At 42.7% G+C, this 14,326-nt stretch overlaps 1 protein-coding gene across 3 annotated transcripts; it reads right to left on the reverse strand.

The window, feature by feature from the left end:
- Positions 1-9,595: 9,595 nt before the first annotated feature.
- Positions 9,596-14,116, reverse strand: tardbpa (TAR DNA binding protein a). 3 transcript variants are annotated; one of them, XR_003870252.1, is made up of 7 exons: positions 13,344-14,115; positions 12,854-13,017; positions 12,612-12,752; positions 12,323-12,493; positions 12,120-12,204; positions 11,153-11,299; positions 9,596-10,437 (listed from the first exon to the last, which is right to left on the reverse strand). XR_003870252.1 is itself a non-coding variant. In XM_029719428.1 (6 exons), exons 1-6 carry the CDS (start codon positions 13,582-13,584, stop codon positions 11,205-11,207), a joined length of 897 nt encoding a protein of 298 aa, XP_029575288.1. In that variant the 5' UTR covers positions 13,585-14,115; the 3' UTR covers positions 10,497-11,204. The 3 variants fall into 3 exon arrangements, 2 of the variants coding, with proteins under 2 accessions (XP_029575288.1, XP_029575287.1); XM_029719428.1 differs by lacking the exon at positions 9,596-10,437 and having other exon boundaries at positions 10,497-11,299; XM_029719427.1 differs by lacking the exon at positions 9,596-10,437 and having other exon boundaries at positions 10,497-12,204; positions 13,344-14,116.
- Positions 14,117-14,326: the final 210 nt, after the last annotated feature.

Raw genomic sequence — 14,326 nt, forward strand, 5'->3', positions numbered from 1 at the left:
TGTGACGCAGTATCTCCGCCTATACTCTATCTCTCCTATAATGTAGGGCAGGCAAGTGGTATTATCTTACTATTGCAGTGGTCTTTCTTTATGCTTTTCAGGGAATGTTTGAGGTGTAGAATTACAATTCCTTGCTGTTAACATTTTGCATGGATTGAACATGGTTTATTGTTACTGTATCAGCAAAATACAACACTACGAAGCCTTCATACTGTCATTACTATTAACATCAACTGAATTGAACTGAGAAAAGGCTGTAGCCTAGATAATTGCTTACCTCACATTTTGGCTTCTTGCCTTGCCTAGATGGTGCCTTCGGAAAGTATTCAGACCCCTTGACTTGTTCCACATTTTGTTACGTTACAGCCTTATTCTAAAATTGATTGAAATATTTTTTGTCCTCATCAATCTATACACAATACCCCATAATGACCAAAAAAAAAAAAGTTTTTTGACAGTTTTGCTCATTATAAAAATGAAATATCACATTAACATAAGTATTCAGACCCTTTACTCAGTACTTTGTTGAAGCACCTTTGGCAGTGATTACAGCATCAAGTCTTCTTGGGTATGATGCTACAAGCTTGCCACACCTGTATTTGGGGAGTTTCTCCCATTCTTCTCTGCAGATCTTCTCAAACTCTGTCAGGTTGGATGGGGAGCGTTGCTGCACACTTACCTATTTTCAGGTCTCTCCAGAGATGTTAGATCGGGTTCAAGTCCGGGCTCTGGATTGTCCCGAAATCACTCCTGTATTGTCTTGGCTGTGTGCTTAGGGTTGTTGTCCTGTTGGAAGGTGAACCTTCGCCCCAGTCAGACCCTGAGGAGCGCTGTGGAGCAGGTTTTCATCAAGGATCTCTGTACTTTGCTCTGTTCATCTTTGCCTCGATCCTGACTAGTCTCTCAGTCCCTGCTGCTGAAAAACATACCCACAGCATGATGCTGCCACCACCATGCTTCACCATAGGGATGATGTCAGGTTTCCCCCAGACATGACGCTTGGCATTCAGGCCAAAGAGTTCAATCTTGTTTTCATCAGACCAAATAATCTTGTTTCTCATGGTTTGAGAGTCTTTAGGTGACTTTTGGCAAATTCCAAGAGGGCTGTCATGTCTTTTACTGAGGAGTGGCTTCCGTCTGGCCACTCTACCATAAAGGCCTGATTGGTGGAGTGCTGCAGAGATGGTTGTCCTTCTGGAAGGTTCTCCCATCTCCACAGAGGAACTCTAGAGCTCTGTCTGAGTGACCATCGGATTCTCGGTCACCTCCCTGACCGAGGCCCTTCTCCCCCGGTTGCTCAGTTTGTCTGGGTGGCCAGTCGTGGTGATTCCAAACTTCTTCCATTTAACAATGATGGAGGCCACTGTGTTCTTGGGGACCTTCAATGGTGCAGAAATATTTTTGTACCCTTTCCCAGATCTGTGCCTCGATGTGTCTCTGAGCTCTACGGGGACAAGTCCTTTGACCTCATGGCTTGGTTTTTGCTCTGACCTGCACTGTCAACTATGGGACCTTACACAGACAGGAGTGTGCCTTTCCAAATCATGTCAAATCAATTGAATTTACCACAGGTGGACTCCAATCAAGTTGTAGAAACATCTCAAGGATGATCAATAGAAACAGGATGCACCTGAGCTCAATTTCGAGTCTCATAGCAAAGAGTCTGAATACTTATGTAATTAAAAAAATATATTTATACATTTCTAAAAACCTGTTTTCACTTTGTCATAATGGTGTATTGTGTGTAGATTGCTGAGGTTTTTTATTGAATCCATTTTAAAATGAGTCTGTAACGTAACAAAATGTGGAAAACGTCAAGGGGTTTGAATACTTTCCGAAGGCACTGTTTATGGGTCATTTGCATTTCTTAACTCATGAAACCACACTATCCTTAGTTTTACGCTAACAATATTTTGCTCATGATGTGCCCCTTTCTGTCCCATAATTTGGTCCATTTACCATACCTGTTTGACTCAAAAGCACTCCAAGGCAAAATAAACCGTTTCAAACAATGGGCAACATTCATTCATGCATGTGAACTAACAGACCACGTACAAAGAGGTCAAGTTTGAACGTCTACTGAATTACACCCTAGTATCTTGTTTATCATACAGCCTATCCAATGGATGGCCACTAGTTATTTTATAGATGTCCATGCAGAAAAATATACATCTTAATTTCATTAACCTCATACCTCCAGCACTCATATATAGCCCGAAATCATCATCCCTGAGATCAGTTAGAAGATTGAATCCAACATGTCATGTCAGCAGCATGTCATACACGCCCAGCATACAACCCACACGACCAGTCCACCAGCTCTGGTGAGTTTAATCAAATCAAATCAAAGTTTATTTGTCACGTGCGCCGAATACAACAGGTGTAGACCTTACAGTGAAATGCGTACTTACAGGCTCTAACCAATAGTAAGAAGAAAAAAAAAAGGTATGTGTGTGTGTGTGTGTAGGTAAGTAAAGAAATAAAACAACAGTAAAAAGACATTGCAAAAATAAGAGTAGCAAGGCTATATACAGACACCGGTTAGTCAGGCTTATTGAGGTAGTATGTACATGAATGTATAGTTAAAGTGACTATGCATATAAGATAAACAGAGAGTAGCAGCAGCGTAAAAGCGGACACAATGCAAATAGTCCGGGTAACCATATGGTTACCTGTTCAGGAGTCTTATGGCTTGGGGGTAAAAACTGTTGAGAAGCCTTTTTGTCCTGGACTTGGCACTCCGGTACCGCTTGCCATGCGGTAGTAGAGAGAACAGTTTATGACTGGGGTGGCTGGGGTCTGTGACAATTTTCAGTGCCTTCCTCTGACACTGCCTGGTGTAGAGGTCCAGGCAGCTTGCCCCACTGATGTACTGGGCCGTACGCACTACCCTCTGAAGTGCCTTGCGGTCAGAGGCCGAGCAATTGCCGTACCAGGCAGTGATGCAACCGGTCAGGATGCTCTCGATGTTGCAGCTGTATAACCTTTTGGGGATCTCGGGACCCATGCCAAATGGAACGTAATTCCCGTTTTATGCACTTTTCCCTCTATGCATATTATGACCCTGAATTTAAGCATGGTAATACCATGCTATTCGTTTGGGGTGGAGATTAAAGAAATGTAAATGTGGTGTGTGTCTACAGATACACCGTATTCTGACCTTGATTTAATTCCCTAATAATTCCATCACATTTACACGCGATGAAACAATGGAAAAGGAACATCTTTATATATATAATATATAACACCATTCACCATGCACTGTAATTTACAAATTTATCAGAGCTATTGATAAGAGCTAGGTAAATGAGTAAACCGTTTGGATAAGGGGATTTTAAATATAAATGACAATTGTTTTAGATTTTACCTTACGATCGCTGGAGACGTGAAACCAGTCTTAAGCCATCAAACTGAAGCATATCAACATGTCACCTTTTCCACAGTGAAGCTCATGAAATACGTGCCTTATAACTTGCAAGGATTACATTTGGAGACCCAAGATATAGGCTTCTGTAGCCATGAGCAAATGACAGCGCAGCACCAAACCTACGAAGTTTATTTATGATTTCTAGAATATTTTATTATATTCCCGGACTTTTCACTCTATCGTGTTAAATATTAGCCACTATCAATTATTAGTAACCACCGTCAATTATACCCTCATACACTTTAGCTACCTGGCGCAAGATGACTGGATCGTTGTTATCACAGTTCCATTAGTGAGGTTTATTAGGGTAGATTCATAGGACTATTGTACACTTTTCTCACCTTCCAATATTGTATGAATTGAACAATTTAAATAGGTAACTTTCAGGATGAATCAAACCACAAGGCTCGCTAAACCAGTTTTTTATTTTTTATAAATACAGTTGAAGTCAGAAGTTTACATATGTAACAGTGTATGTTCCGTCCCTCTCTTCGCCCCAACCTGGACTCGAACCAGGGACCCTTGCACACATCAACAACTGACACCCACGAAGCATCGTTACCCATCACGCCACAAAAGTCGCAAGGGGAAACCCTACATCAAGTCTCAGAGCGAGTGACGTCACCGATTGAAAAGCTATTAGCGCGCACCACCGCTAACTAACTAGCCATTTCACATCGGTTACAGCTTAGCCAAATACAGTGAGGGAAAAAAGTATTTGATCCCCTGCTGATTTTGTACGTTTGCCCACTGACAAAGAAATTATCAGTCTATAATCTTAATGGTAGGTTTATTTGAACAGTGAGAGACAGAATAACAACAAAGAAATCCAGAAAAACGCATGTCAAAAATGTTATAAATTGATTTGCATTTTAATGAGGGAAATAAGTATTTGACCCCCTCTCAATCAGAAATATTTCTGGCTCCCAGGTGTCTTTTATACAGGTAACGAGCTGAGATTAGGAGCACACTCTTAAAAAGACACCTGTCCACAGAAGCAATCAATCAATAAGATTCCAAACTCTCCACCATGGCCAAGACCAAAGAGCTCTCCAAGGATGTCAGGGACAAGATTGTAGACCTACACAAGGCTGGAATGGGCTACAAGACCATCGCCAAGCAGCTTGGTGAGAAGGTGACAACAGTTGGTGTGATTATTTGCAAATGGAAGAAACACAAAATAACTGTCAATCTCCCTCGGCCTGGGGTTCCATGCTAGATCTCACCTCGTGGAGTTGCAATGATCATGAGAACGGTGAGAAATCAGCCCAGAACTACACGGGAGGATCTTGTCAATGATCAAGGCAGCTGGGACCATAGTCACCAAGAAAACAATTGGTAACACACTACGCCGTGAAGGACTGAAATCCTGCAGTGCCCGCAAGGCCCCCCTGCTCACGAAAGCACATATACATGCCCGTCTGAAGTTTGCCAATGAACATCTGAATGATTCAGAGGACAACTGGGTGAAAGTGTTGTGGTCAGATGAGACCAAAATGGAGCTCTTTGGCATCAACTCAACTCGGCGTGTTTGGAGGAGGAGGAATGCTGCCTATGACCCCAAGAACACCATCCCCACCGTCAAACATGGAGGTGGAAACATTATGCTTTGGGGGTGTTTTTCTGCTAAGGGGACAGGACAACTTATCAAAGGGACGATGGACGGGGCCATGTAGCGTCAAATCTTGGGTGAGAACCTCCTTCCCTGAGCCAGGGCATTGAAAATGGGTCGTGGATGGGTATTCCAGCATGACAATGACCCAAAACACACGGCCAAGGCAACAAAGGAGTGGCTCAAGAAGAAGCACATTAAGGTCCTGGAGTGACCAAGCCAGTCTCAGGACCTTAATCCCATAGAAAATCTGTGGAGGGAGCTGAAGGTTCGAGTTGCCAAATGTCAGCCTCGAAACCTTAATGACTTGGAGAAGATCTGCAAAGAGGAGTGGGACAAAATCCCTCCTGAGATTTGTGCAAACCTGGTGGCCAACTACAAGAAACGTCTGACCTCTGTGATTGCCAACAAGGGTTTTGCCACCAAGTACTAAGTCATGTTTTGCAGAGTGGTCAAATACTTATTTCCCTCATTAAAATGCAAATCAATTTATAACATTTTTGACATGCGTTTTTCTCGATTTCTTTGTTGTTATTCTGTCTCTCACTATTCAAATAAACCTACCATTAAAATTATAGACTGATCATTTCTTTGTCAGTGGGCAAACGTACAAAATCAGCAGGGGATCAAATACTTTTTTCCCTCACTGTACATTTAAACTCAGTTTTTCACAATTCCTGACATTTAATCCTAGTAAAACATTTCCTGTTTTGGCCAGTTAGGATAACCACTTTATTTTAAGAATGTGAAATGTCAGAATAATAGTAGAGAGAAGATTTATTTCAACTTTTATTTCTTTCATCACATTCCCAGTGGGTCAGAAGTTTACATACACTCAATTAGTATTTGGTACATTGCCTTTAAATTGTGTAACTTGGGTCAAACGTTTCAGGTTGCCTTCCACAAGCTTCCCCCAATAAGTTGGGTGAATTTTGGCCCATTCCTCCTGACAGAGCTGGTGTAACTGAGTCAGGTTTGTAGGCCTCCTTGCTCGCACGCACTTTTTCAGTTCTGCCCACACATTTTCTTTGAGTGATGGCCACTCCAATACCTTGACTTCGTTGTCCGTAATCCACTTGGCCACAACTTTGGAAGTATGCTTGGAGTCATTGTCCATTTGGAAGACCCATTTGCAACCAAGCTTTAACTTCCTGACTGATGTCTTGAGATGCTGCTTCAATATATCCACATAATTGTCCCTCCTCATGATGCCATCTATTTTGTGAAGTGCACCAGTCCCTCCTGCAGTAAAGCACCCCCACAACATGCTGCCACCCCTGTGCTTCATGGTTGGGATGGTGTTCTTTGGCTTGCAAGCCTCTCACTTTTTCCTCCATACATAACGATGGTCATTATGGCCAAATAGTTCTATTTTTGTTTCATCAGACCAGAGGACATTTCTCCAAAAAGTGCAATTTTTGTCCCCATGTGCAGTTGCAAACCATAGTCTGGCAATTTTTACTCGCGGTTTTGGAGCAGTGGCTTCTTCCTTGCACTTTTCAAACCAAAGTGCGTTCATCTCTAGGAGACAGAATGCGTCTCCTTCCTGAGCGGTATGACAGCTGCGTGGTCCCATGGTGATAATACTTGCATACTATTGTTTGTACAGATGAACGTGGTACCTTCAGGTGTTTGGAAATTGCTCCCAAGGATGAACCAGACTTGTGGAGGTCTACAATTCTTTTTCTGAGATCTTGGCTGATTTCGTTTGATTTTCCTATGATGTCAAGCAAAGAGGCACTGAGTTTGAAGGTACTTATGTATGTAAACTTCCGACTTCAACTGTATGTGAGAATGCTATTCATTGACTACAGCTCAGCGTTCAACACCATAGTGGCCTCAAAGCTCATCACTAAGCTAAGGACTCTGGTACTAACACCTCCCTCTACAACTGGATCCTGGACTTCCTGACGGGCTGTCCCCAGGTGGTAAGGGTAGGTAACAACACATCTGCCACGCTGATCCTCAACACGGGGGCGTGCTCAGTCACCTCCTGTACTCCCTGTTCACTCATGACTGCACGGCCAACGCACGACTCCAACACCATCCGATGACACAGCAGTGGTAGGCCTGATCACCGACAACGATGAGACAGCCTATAGGGAGGAGGTCAGAGACCTGACCGTGTGGCGCAAGGACAACAACCTCTCCCTCAACGTGATCAAGACAAAGGAGATGATTGTGGACTGCAGGAAAAAGAGGACCGAGCATGCCCTCTTTCTCATCAACGGGGCTGTAGTGGAGCAGGTTGAGAACTTAAAGTTCCTTGGCGTCCACATCATCAACAAACTGACATGGTCCAAGCACACCAAGACAGTCGTGAAGAGGGCACGACAAAACCTATTCCCCCTCAGGAGACTGAAAAGGTTTGATATGGGTCCTCAGATACTCAAAAAGTTATACAGCTGCACCATCGAGAGCATCCTGACGGGTTGCATCACTGCCTGGTATGGCAACTGCTCAGCCTCTGACCGCAAGGCACCACAGAGGGTAGTGTGTAGGGCCCAGTACATCACTGAGGCCAAGCTTCCTGCCAACCAGGACCTCTATAGCAGGCGGTGTCAGAGGAAGGCCCTAAAATTGTCAGGGACTCCAGCCACCCTAGTCATAGGCTGTTCTCTCTGCTACTGCATGGCAAGCGGTACCGGAGCGCCAAATCTATGTCCAAGTGGCTTCTAAACAGCTTCTACCCCAAGCCATAACACTCCTGAACATCTAATCAAATGGCCACCCAGACTATTTGCATTGCCCCCCCCCCTCCCCCTCTTTTACGCTGCTGCTACTCTGTTATTATCTATGCAGTCACTTTAATAACTCTACCTACATGTACATACCTCAATTACCTCGACTAATTGGTGCCCCCGCAAATTGACTCTGTTCCGGTACCCCCTGTATATAGCCTCGCTATTGTTATTTTACTGCTGCTCTTTAATTATTTGTTACTTTTATTTATTTGTAGGTATTTTTCTTACCTGCATTGTTGGTTAAGGGCTTGTAAGCATTTCACTGTAAGGTCTAATACACCTGTTGAATTCGGCGCATGTGACAAATAACATTTTATTTGGTAAATAGCTCGGGATAAGGTTGGAGAAATGTAACCACTTTAAAATTCAAGGACTGACCATCCGTGAGATCAAAATTAGTCTTAACCATGGGCTCTATTCAATCTGTAGTGCTAAAGATCCGATTTATAGCACTACTGACAAATAAAGGCATTGTTTCTGCAGTCGTGAAGACCACATTCACGGCTGCATATGTTGGCTTGACTGGAAATTACCTTTACATTTTGGCACAGATCTTCTGCAATATGGATTGAATCCAGCCCTGTGTCAAAGGTCAAATAGGGGGTGCTTATTTTTGTCCTGTTTCACACATGTACAAGTGTGTGGTGTGAAATGGAAATGTGTTTTTTGCATATCCCACTCCCCCGAGACAACCTCAGAGTGGGGTCACGGCCAGGGATCAGCCATTATTGATGGGGACCCTGGAGCAATTAAGGGTAAGTGCCTTGCTCAAGAGCAGATCAACAGATTTTTCACCTAGTCGGCTCAGGGATTCAAACTTTAGGTTACTGGCCCAACTCTCTAACCGCTAGGCTACCTGACGCCCTGTTTAGAGGCTATCGTGTTTGTTTTACTCCTTTGTTGATAAACAATGTAATTGTAAACAATCTTATTTTGGGGCCTGATGGGTTTAGATCAGGGCTCTCCAACCCTGTTCCTGGAGTGCTACCCTCCTGTAAGTTTTTGCCCCAAACCCAGTTGTAAATAACTCGATTCAGCTTATCAGTCAGCTAATTATTAGAATCAGGTGTGCTAGATTAGGGTTAGAGTGAAAACCTACAGCAGGGTTTCCCAAACCCCCACCAATCATCAAGCTTGGATTATTTGGAACAGCTGTGTAGTGCTCGGGCAATAACCAAAACGTGCACCCAGGGAGGGACCCAGGACCAAGTTTGGGAAACCCTGACCTTCAGGATAGTAGCTCTCCAGGAACAGGGTTGGACAATTGAACTAAGCTCATGAGGCATTTATAAATTGTATACTTCACAAACCAATGGGTATAGATCATGAATTTAATAGTCAAAAAATGTATGTAGCAAGTGCAGATTGCCCCTTTAAATCAACACTGCCTTTAGCTGACATTTTGCTGTCAATTCGTTTTTACATATTTGAATGATTTACGCAAATTCAAAAGTTCTTGAATCTATTAAATGAATGAGACTCAGATGCCACATGAAAAGTTGTGGGCCAGACTTTGTTACGATTTGCTACCACCTGGAGGTTGAAATGTTATTAGCCATATCAAAGACAGTCAATTGGGTATGAGCCAGTTAATAAGGAAATTGCACCTATTTTAAATGAGTTTGCCTGGCTGTCACTCTCCAATTGTCTAAATTCAACAAATGACAGAGTTGATCTATAAAATATATTGCCTTAGGGCTGACTCAAATGTAAGAGATTGTGAACTTTGCAACAATTTCTGACTCTGCACCAAATATGGTGCTGGCTGCTGAAAGACTATATAACCTTGACTAAACAGAGAAATACAACAAATTATTACAAATTTAAAACTTTATTTTACACTTCAGTGAACTAAAAATAAGAGTTCCATATCTGTACACAAGTGACAATTCATGAGGGGTATACTACAAAGTAGGTTCAATTAGTTAGCCAGCTAACTTTGATAAAGAACCAGAAGCTAAACTTAGATATGTGTTTTTGGTTGTTGAGTCAATTAGACCATGCCCAAAGGTTTTCAAAATATATAGGCAAGTTAGCTGGCAAACTCATTGAACCTGCCGCTGGCGCGTTCAAGAATTTTCCAAATATCTAAAACCCTGTAAAACTGAATCAAGTCACTCCCCTTTACAGCCTTAAAATAATTTGAAGGTCCCGTAAATCCAACAAAAATTGTACATTTCGAACCACATAAGAGATCTATGGAATACTTTTAATAAAAGCCTTTAACTTAAATCTTTCCATTTACAATAACTGATGGCTGTATTGGGACAAAGGATAAATTAATGACACAAAAGGAATCTTTCAGAAGTAAGATTTAAAGAGTCGGGTAATTAAAAAAAAAAAAGAACTCAACAAAAACATGGTCACTAAATAGCAGGCAATTCATTATATAAATTAAATGTTGGCGTTGCTTTTAAAATGTACTTGTTTGAAGGTATAAAACTAAATACCTCTGCCAAATTTGAGAATGGTCTGTTATAAATTTCAGTGGGGTGATCCAAGGGGTCTTGTTAGTGAGGTGAAGAAGTCCCTTTCCAGGCATAAGGCATTCTGCAGCCCCCAACCAACAGTGCAAACTCCAGTCTTCAGCTTCCCGAAAATTGACTTCACTCTGGGGTTCAGATGTAAACCTGGGCCAGCCGTGTCCAAGGTCCCTATACATGCGAATTAAAGTGTTGGCAGTACAATTAATGTTAAAAATAAAAAGTCACTGTAAGGTAGGCAAAATACCTAGTCAAATTTTATTTGAGAATTCCCTTTGATTCACAAAACATATAAAATGCATTCAAAAACACTTCAACAAACTTTCAATAGGGACTCGTCAAACGCTCGCCACTGCACCCTCTTAAGACACACGAGTTCACTTGCACATCACTCCTCCAAGCTCCCCCAGTGCTCTCAACACAGAATCACCAACAGGTCACATTTTCACACAAAGGGGTAGGTAGGAACAAGAAGAAAATAAAGCACACAGCATTCACATCAAATCAGACAGCAAGAAAGGATACAAATATCCATAGCGCTACACATTCCACTGTATTTAAGATTAAGTTTGATAGAAATATTAGAGAAAGGAGACTTTGGGGATCTCAATATGCGATAAATGTCCTTTTGATGGTCATATGGAACACACTCGTACTTGCTTCTTCCTTTCACACTCGCACAAAGCCACAGGTTATTCTTAACTCTCGCAGACATCTGGCCCTTCAGCATCGCACAACCAGTCCTCTTCACACTTGCTTTCTTTCCCGTTCGCTCACTCAGTCTCACTCTTTGGCCACCACCAATCGCATTGTTCTCAAAAGCGATACAAAAAGCAGACAAGATTTGTATATCCATGAAGAGGGGAGAAAAAAAGGCAACACCCACCGTCTAACACAGTATATGCAGAGTGAAGCTGTGTCTTTTGATGGCAAAGCATTTACACATGGGAAGAGGGGTACCGATACTGAGTTTGGTCGAACATTGCTGCCAACGAGGGGCTTCTTCCCGGGAAATTCGAAAACAGTTGGTTAACTGTTGAAGAGATTTTCATGAAGGCGTTTCCATAAAACGGTAAACAAAGATACAATCAACTGCATACAGAGATTAAACATCAAACCCAATTCAACACCATTTTACCATATACACGTGGTTGAGGGGGGGGGCTGTCGTGATACTCAGAAATATCTACTTAGCATGCAGTCATCTGATGTCTTATACAAAATAACCTTTTCTCAAGAAAATAAAAAAAAACTATGTGTAGTAGTTTACCACCAACTATACACTTCAACCACTCTGCACTCATTTCCTACAGAATTAGTCACACACACACACCAAATTAATGTCTTCTTTAACAAAACAACAAAAAAGGCAATAGTTTTAAATAGCAGGGACATATGATATGACTAACTCTTTCTTGCCCCTCAAAATACTTACCAGATTAATCTAGAAATAAGACTTTCAATCAAAGCTCTCTACATTCCCCAACCTGATGACTTTGACTCCATAGAGGTGCCAAAGCCAGAGCTGAACCCACTGCCGGAGGCAGAGTTAGTGCCTGCAGCCCACCCAAGACTAGCTGAGCTGGGGCTGCTGTAACTGGTGCTGCTAGAACTATAGGCTTGGCTTTGATCTCCGGTGGCACTTGTCTGCCCGGCGGCGACGGCGCCTGCCACATTGGTCTGACCCTGCTGGTTAGCCAGCATACTTTGCAGAGCGGCGGCCATCATGGCTGGGTTAAGGCTAAAGCCCCCAAAATTCACCCCGCTACTGCCACTGCTTGGTAGCCCTCCACGACCACCGCCATAGCCCTGACCCCCGAACCCACCAGCCCCACGATCCATCATTTGCCTACTATTATTGTGCTTAGGCTCGGCGTTGGAGATGTGCACGCTGACACCCTTGATGATCAGGTCCTCTCCGCACAATGCTGAGGCAACCTAGAGAGACGGGGACGGGTGGAGATGATTCAACACGCAAACCAACCAGTGTGTAATCTGCGTACCACGTCAAAAGTCTTGACCCAACAGGTTGAGGGATGGCCATAGGAAAACATACCTGGTCATCTGAGAAAGTGACAAAGGCAAACGCCCGGAAGGGTTTGGGAATGAAGACGTCGGTGACCTCGCCATACTGCATAAAGAACTGCCGGAGCTCATCAGTGGTAATGTCCTCTGTGCAGCGGCCAACAAAGATTTTACAGTTGCGCATGGGCTCATCAGGCCCTGTCTATCATGAAAATAAAAGAGAAAGCACTTGAGTATTTTACCTGCACTGGGAATAGAACAAAATGGAGACTTGAGGAAAGGATTCAAATGAGAGTACTCCTTACATATTGATTAAATACCTTAGAGTTTGGTAGTTTGCAGTCACACCATCTTCCATCGATCATGTGTCGCTGAGAAATCACTTTGGATTGAGTCTCATACTCAGTGAACCGAACAAAGCCAAACCCCTTTGAGTTCCCAGTCTTGACATCTCTTTTGACCTGCAGAGAGGCAGAGATTGAAAAGTATGATTATTGACACGCATGGTTACCTCCATGACATGCATCAACCATTAAACCAAATGTTGATAAGGTTGTGTTACCTGCACCATGATGACTTCTCCAAAAGTGGCGAAGTAGTCTTTCAAATCTTGCTCAGATGTTTTCCATGGCAACCCAAGGATAATGAGGTCTGATGTTCTATCAATACCTCTCTTCATTTTTACGGCAGAGACAGCATCCATTTCATCCATCTTCCTTTTGTTATCTGACACAGGAATGCAAAGTGTTGTAAGATGATACAGCGATAAGACAAAATCAAAAGGCAGTCAAGAAAAATAATTGGTCATTAGCCTAAACACAAGTAAAATAGCTAACTTAGCAATATAAATGTTAAGTAGTTCTGAAATAGTCTAGTTAACTAAGGCCAATAAACTTTTCGTGCACCAACTTTAGTTAATGGGTAACTCACTAAATGAGGATGCACAGCTACTGTTACAAGTAACGTTACTAGCTAGTTACGCATGACTGTGCACACTGTACAGTCAGTCAAACGTAGCTAGCTAGTACTGGTAGCTAGGTAGCACACCTTACCTTTTGGGTAGTTGACAACGTACACCAGACTACCCCAGTCATTCTCAGGTGCATGCAAGATGCCCTCAACTAGACGGACGCCTCGCATGCACTGAGACGCAGGGCTCCTGTAACGTAGGCCGCACGCCCCGGGAAACTGGGCTGCTACTGTTGACAGCAAAACAGTGCCATCATCCTCAGATGGGATCTCCATTGGCTCTTCGTTTTCATCCTCACCCACGCGAATGTACAACTCTGCCATGGTCTCAAAAGTAGATTAGCAAGTAACGTAAACTAGCTAGCTAATGGCTAATTCACGTTCACAAAGCTGATGGCGCACGCGGGGTTGTCAATTGTTAGCTAGCAAGCTAGTTGGCCTAGCAATATTCCAAAGGGCTTCTAATCTAGCTATTTTAATAAAATGACAAAGACACAAGTTATAATTTATACGTTCACGGGCCATACGTCTATTTTGATGAAAAAAAAACGAGATTTGGCGTCTGAGAGCTGAAAGGGCCCTCTTTTAACGGGCTAAAAAACAACGCACACTTGCAAAATGACAGGCTAGCAGCAGGATCTCGCCCGCATACGATACAAAAATATTGGACTCAACTTCTTTACTAGTTCAAAAACGAGGTCGACCCGGTTCTTGAATTAAATTATGCTTTATAAATCATAAAACCAGCATAACTACACCTGAAATTTGTGAGACGAAAATATTATATGAAAGTCGTCAGATAATCTCCTTTACCTTCAAACTTCTAAAATGTCCGCTTTGCTAGTACACAAATGATGACGTCAGTTTCGTACGGTAACAAAGGAACCTTCAAAATAAAAGCCCACATTTCAACCAGTTTTGCCCACTGGGTAGATTATTAGGTAAGTAGTTAATTAAACTGGGATAGTCACCTAAAGTTCTTAGGGCCCGGGAGAAGAGCCAGAGTCTCAAGCCCTCTATTCTCATTCTGTGGACCAACACCTCCATGTACTCTGAGAAGCATTCC

This window comes from Salmo trutta, chromosome 28 (genome assembly GCF_901001165.1).
Source record: "Salmo trutta chromosome 28, fSalTru1.1, whole genome shotgun sequence".
In the NCBI taxonomy this organism is placed as follows: domain Eukaryota; kingdom Metazoa; phylum Chordata; class Actinopteri; order Salmoniformes; family Salmonidae; genus Salmo; species Salmo trutta.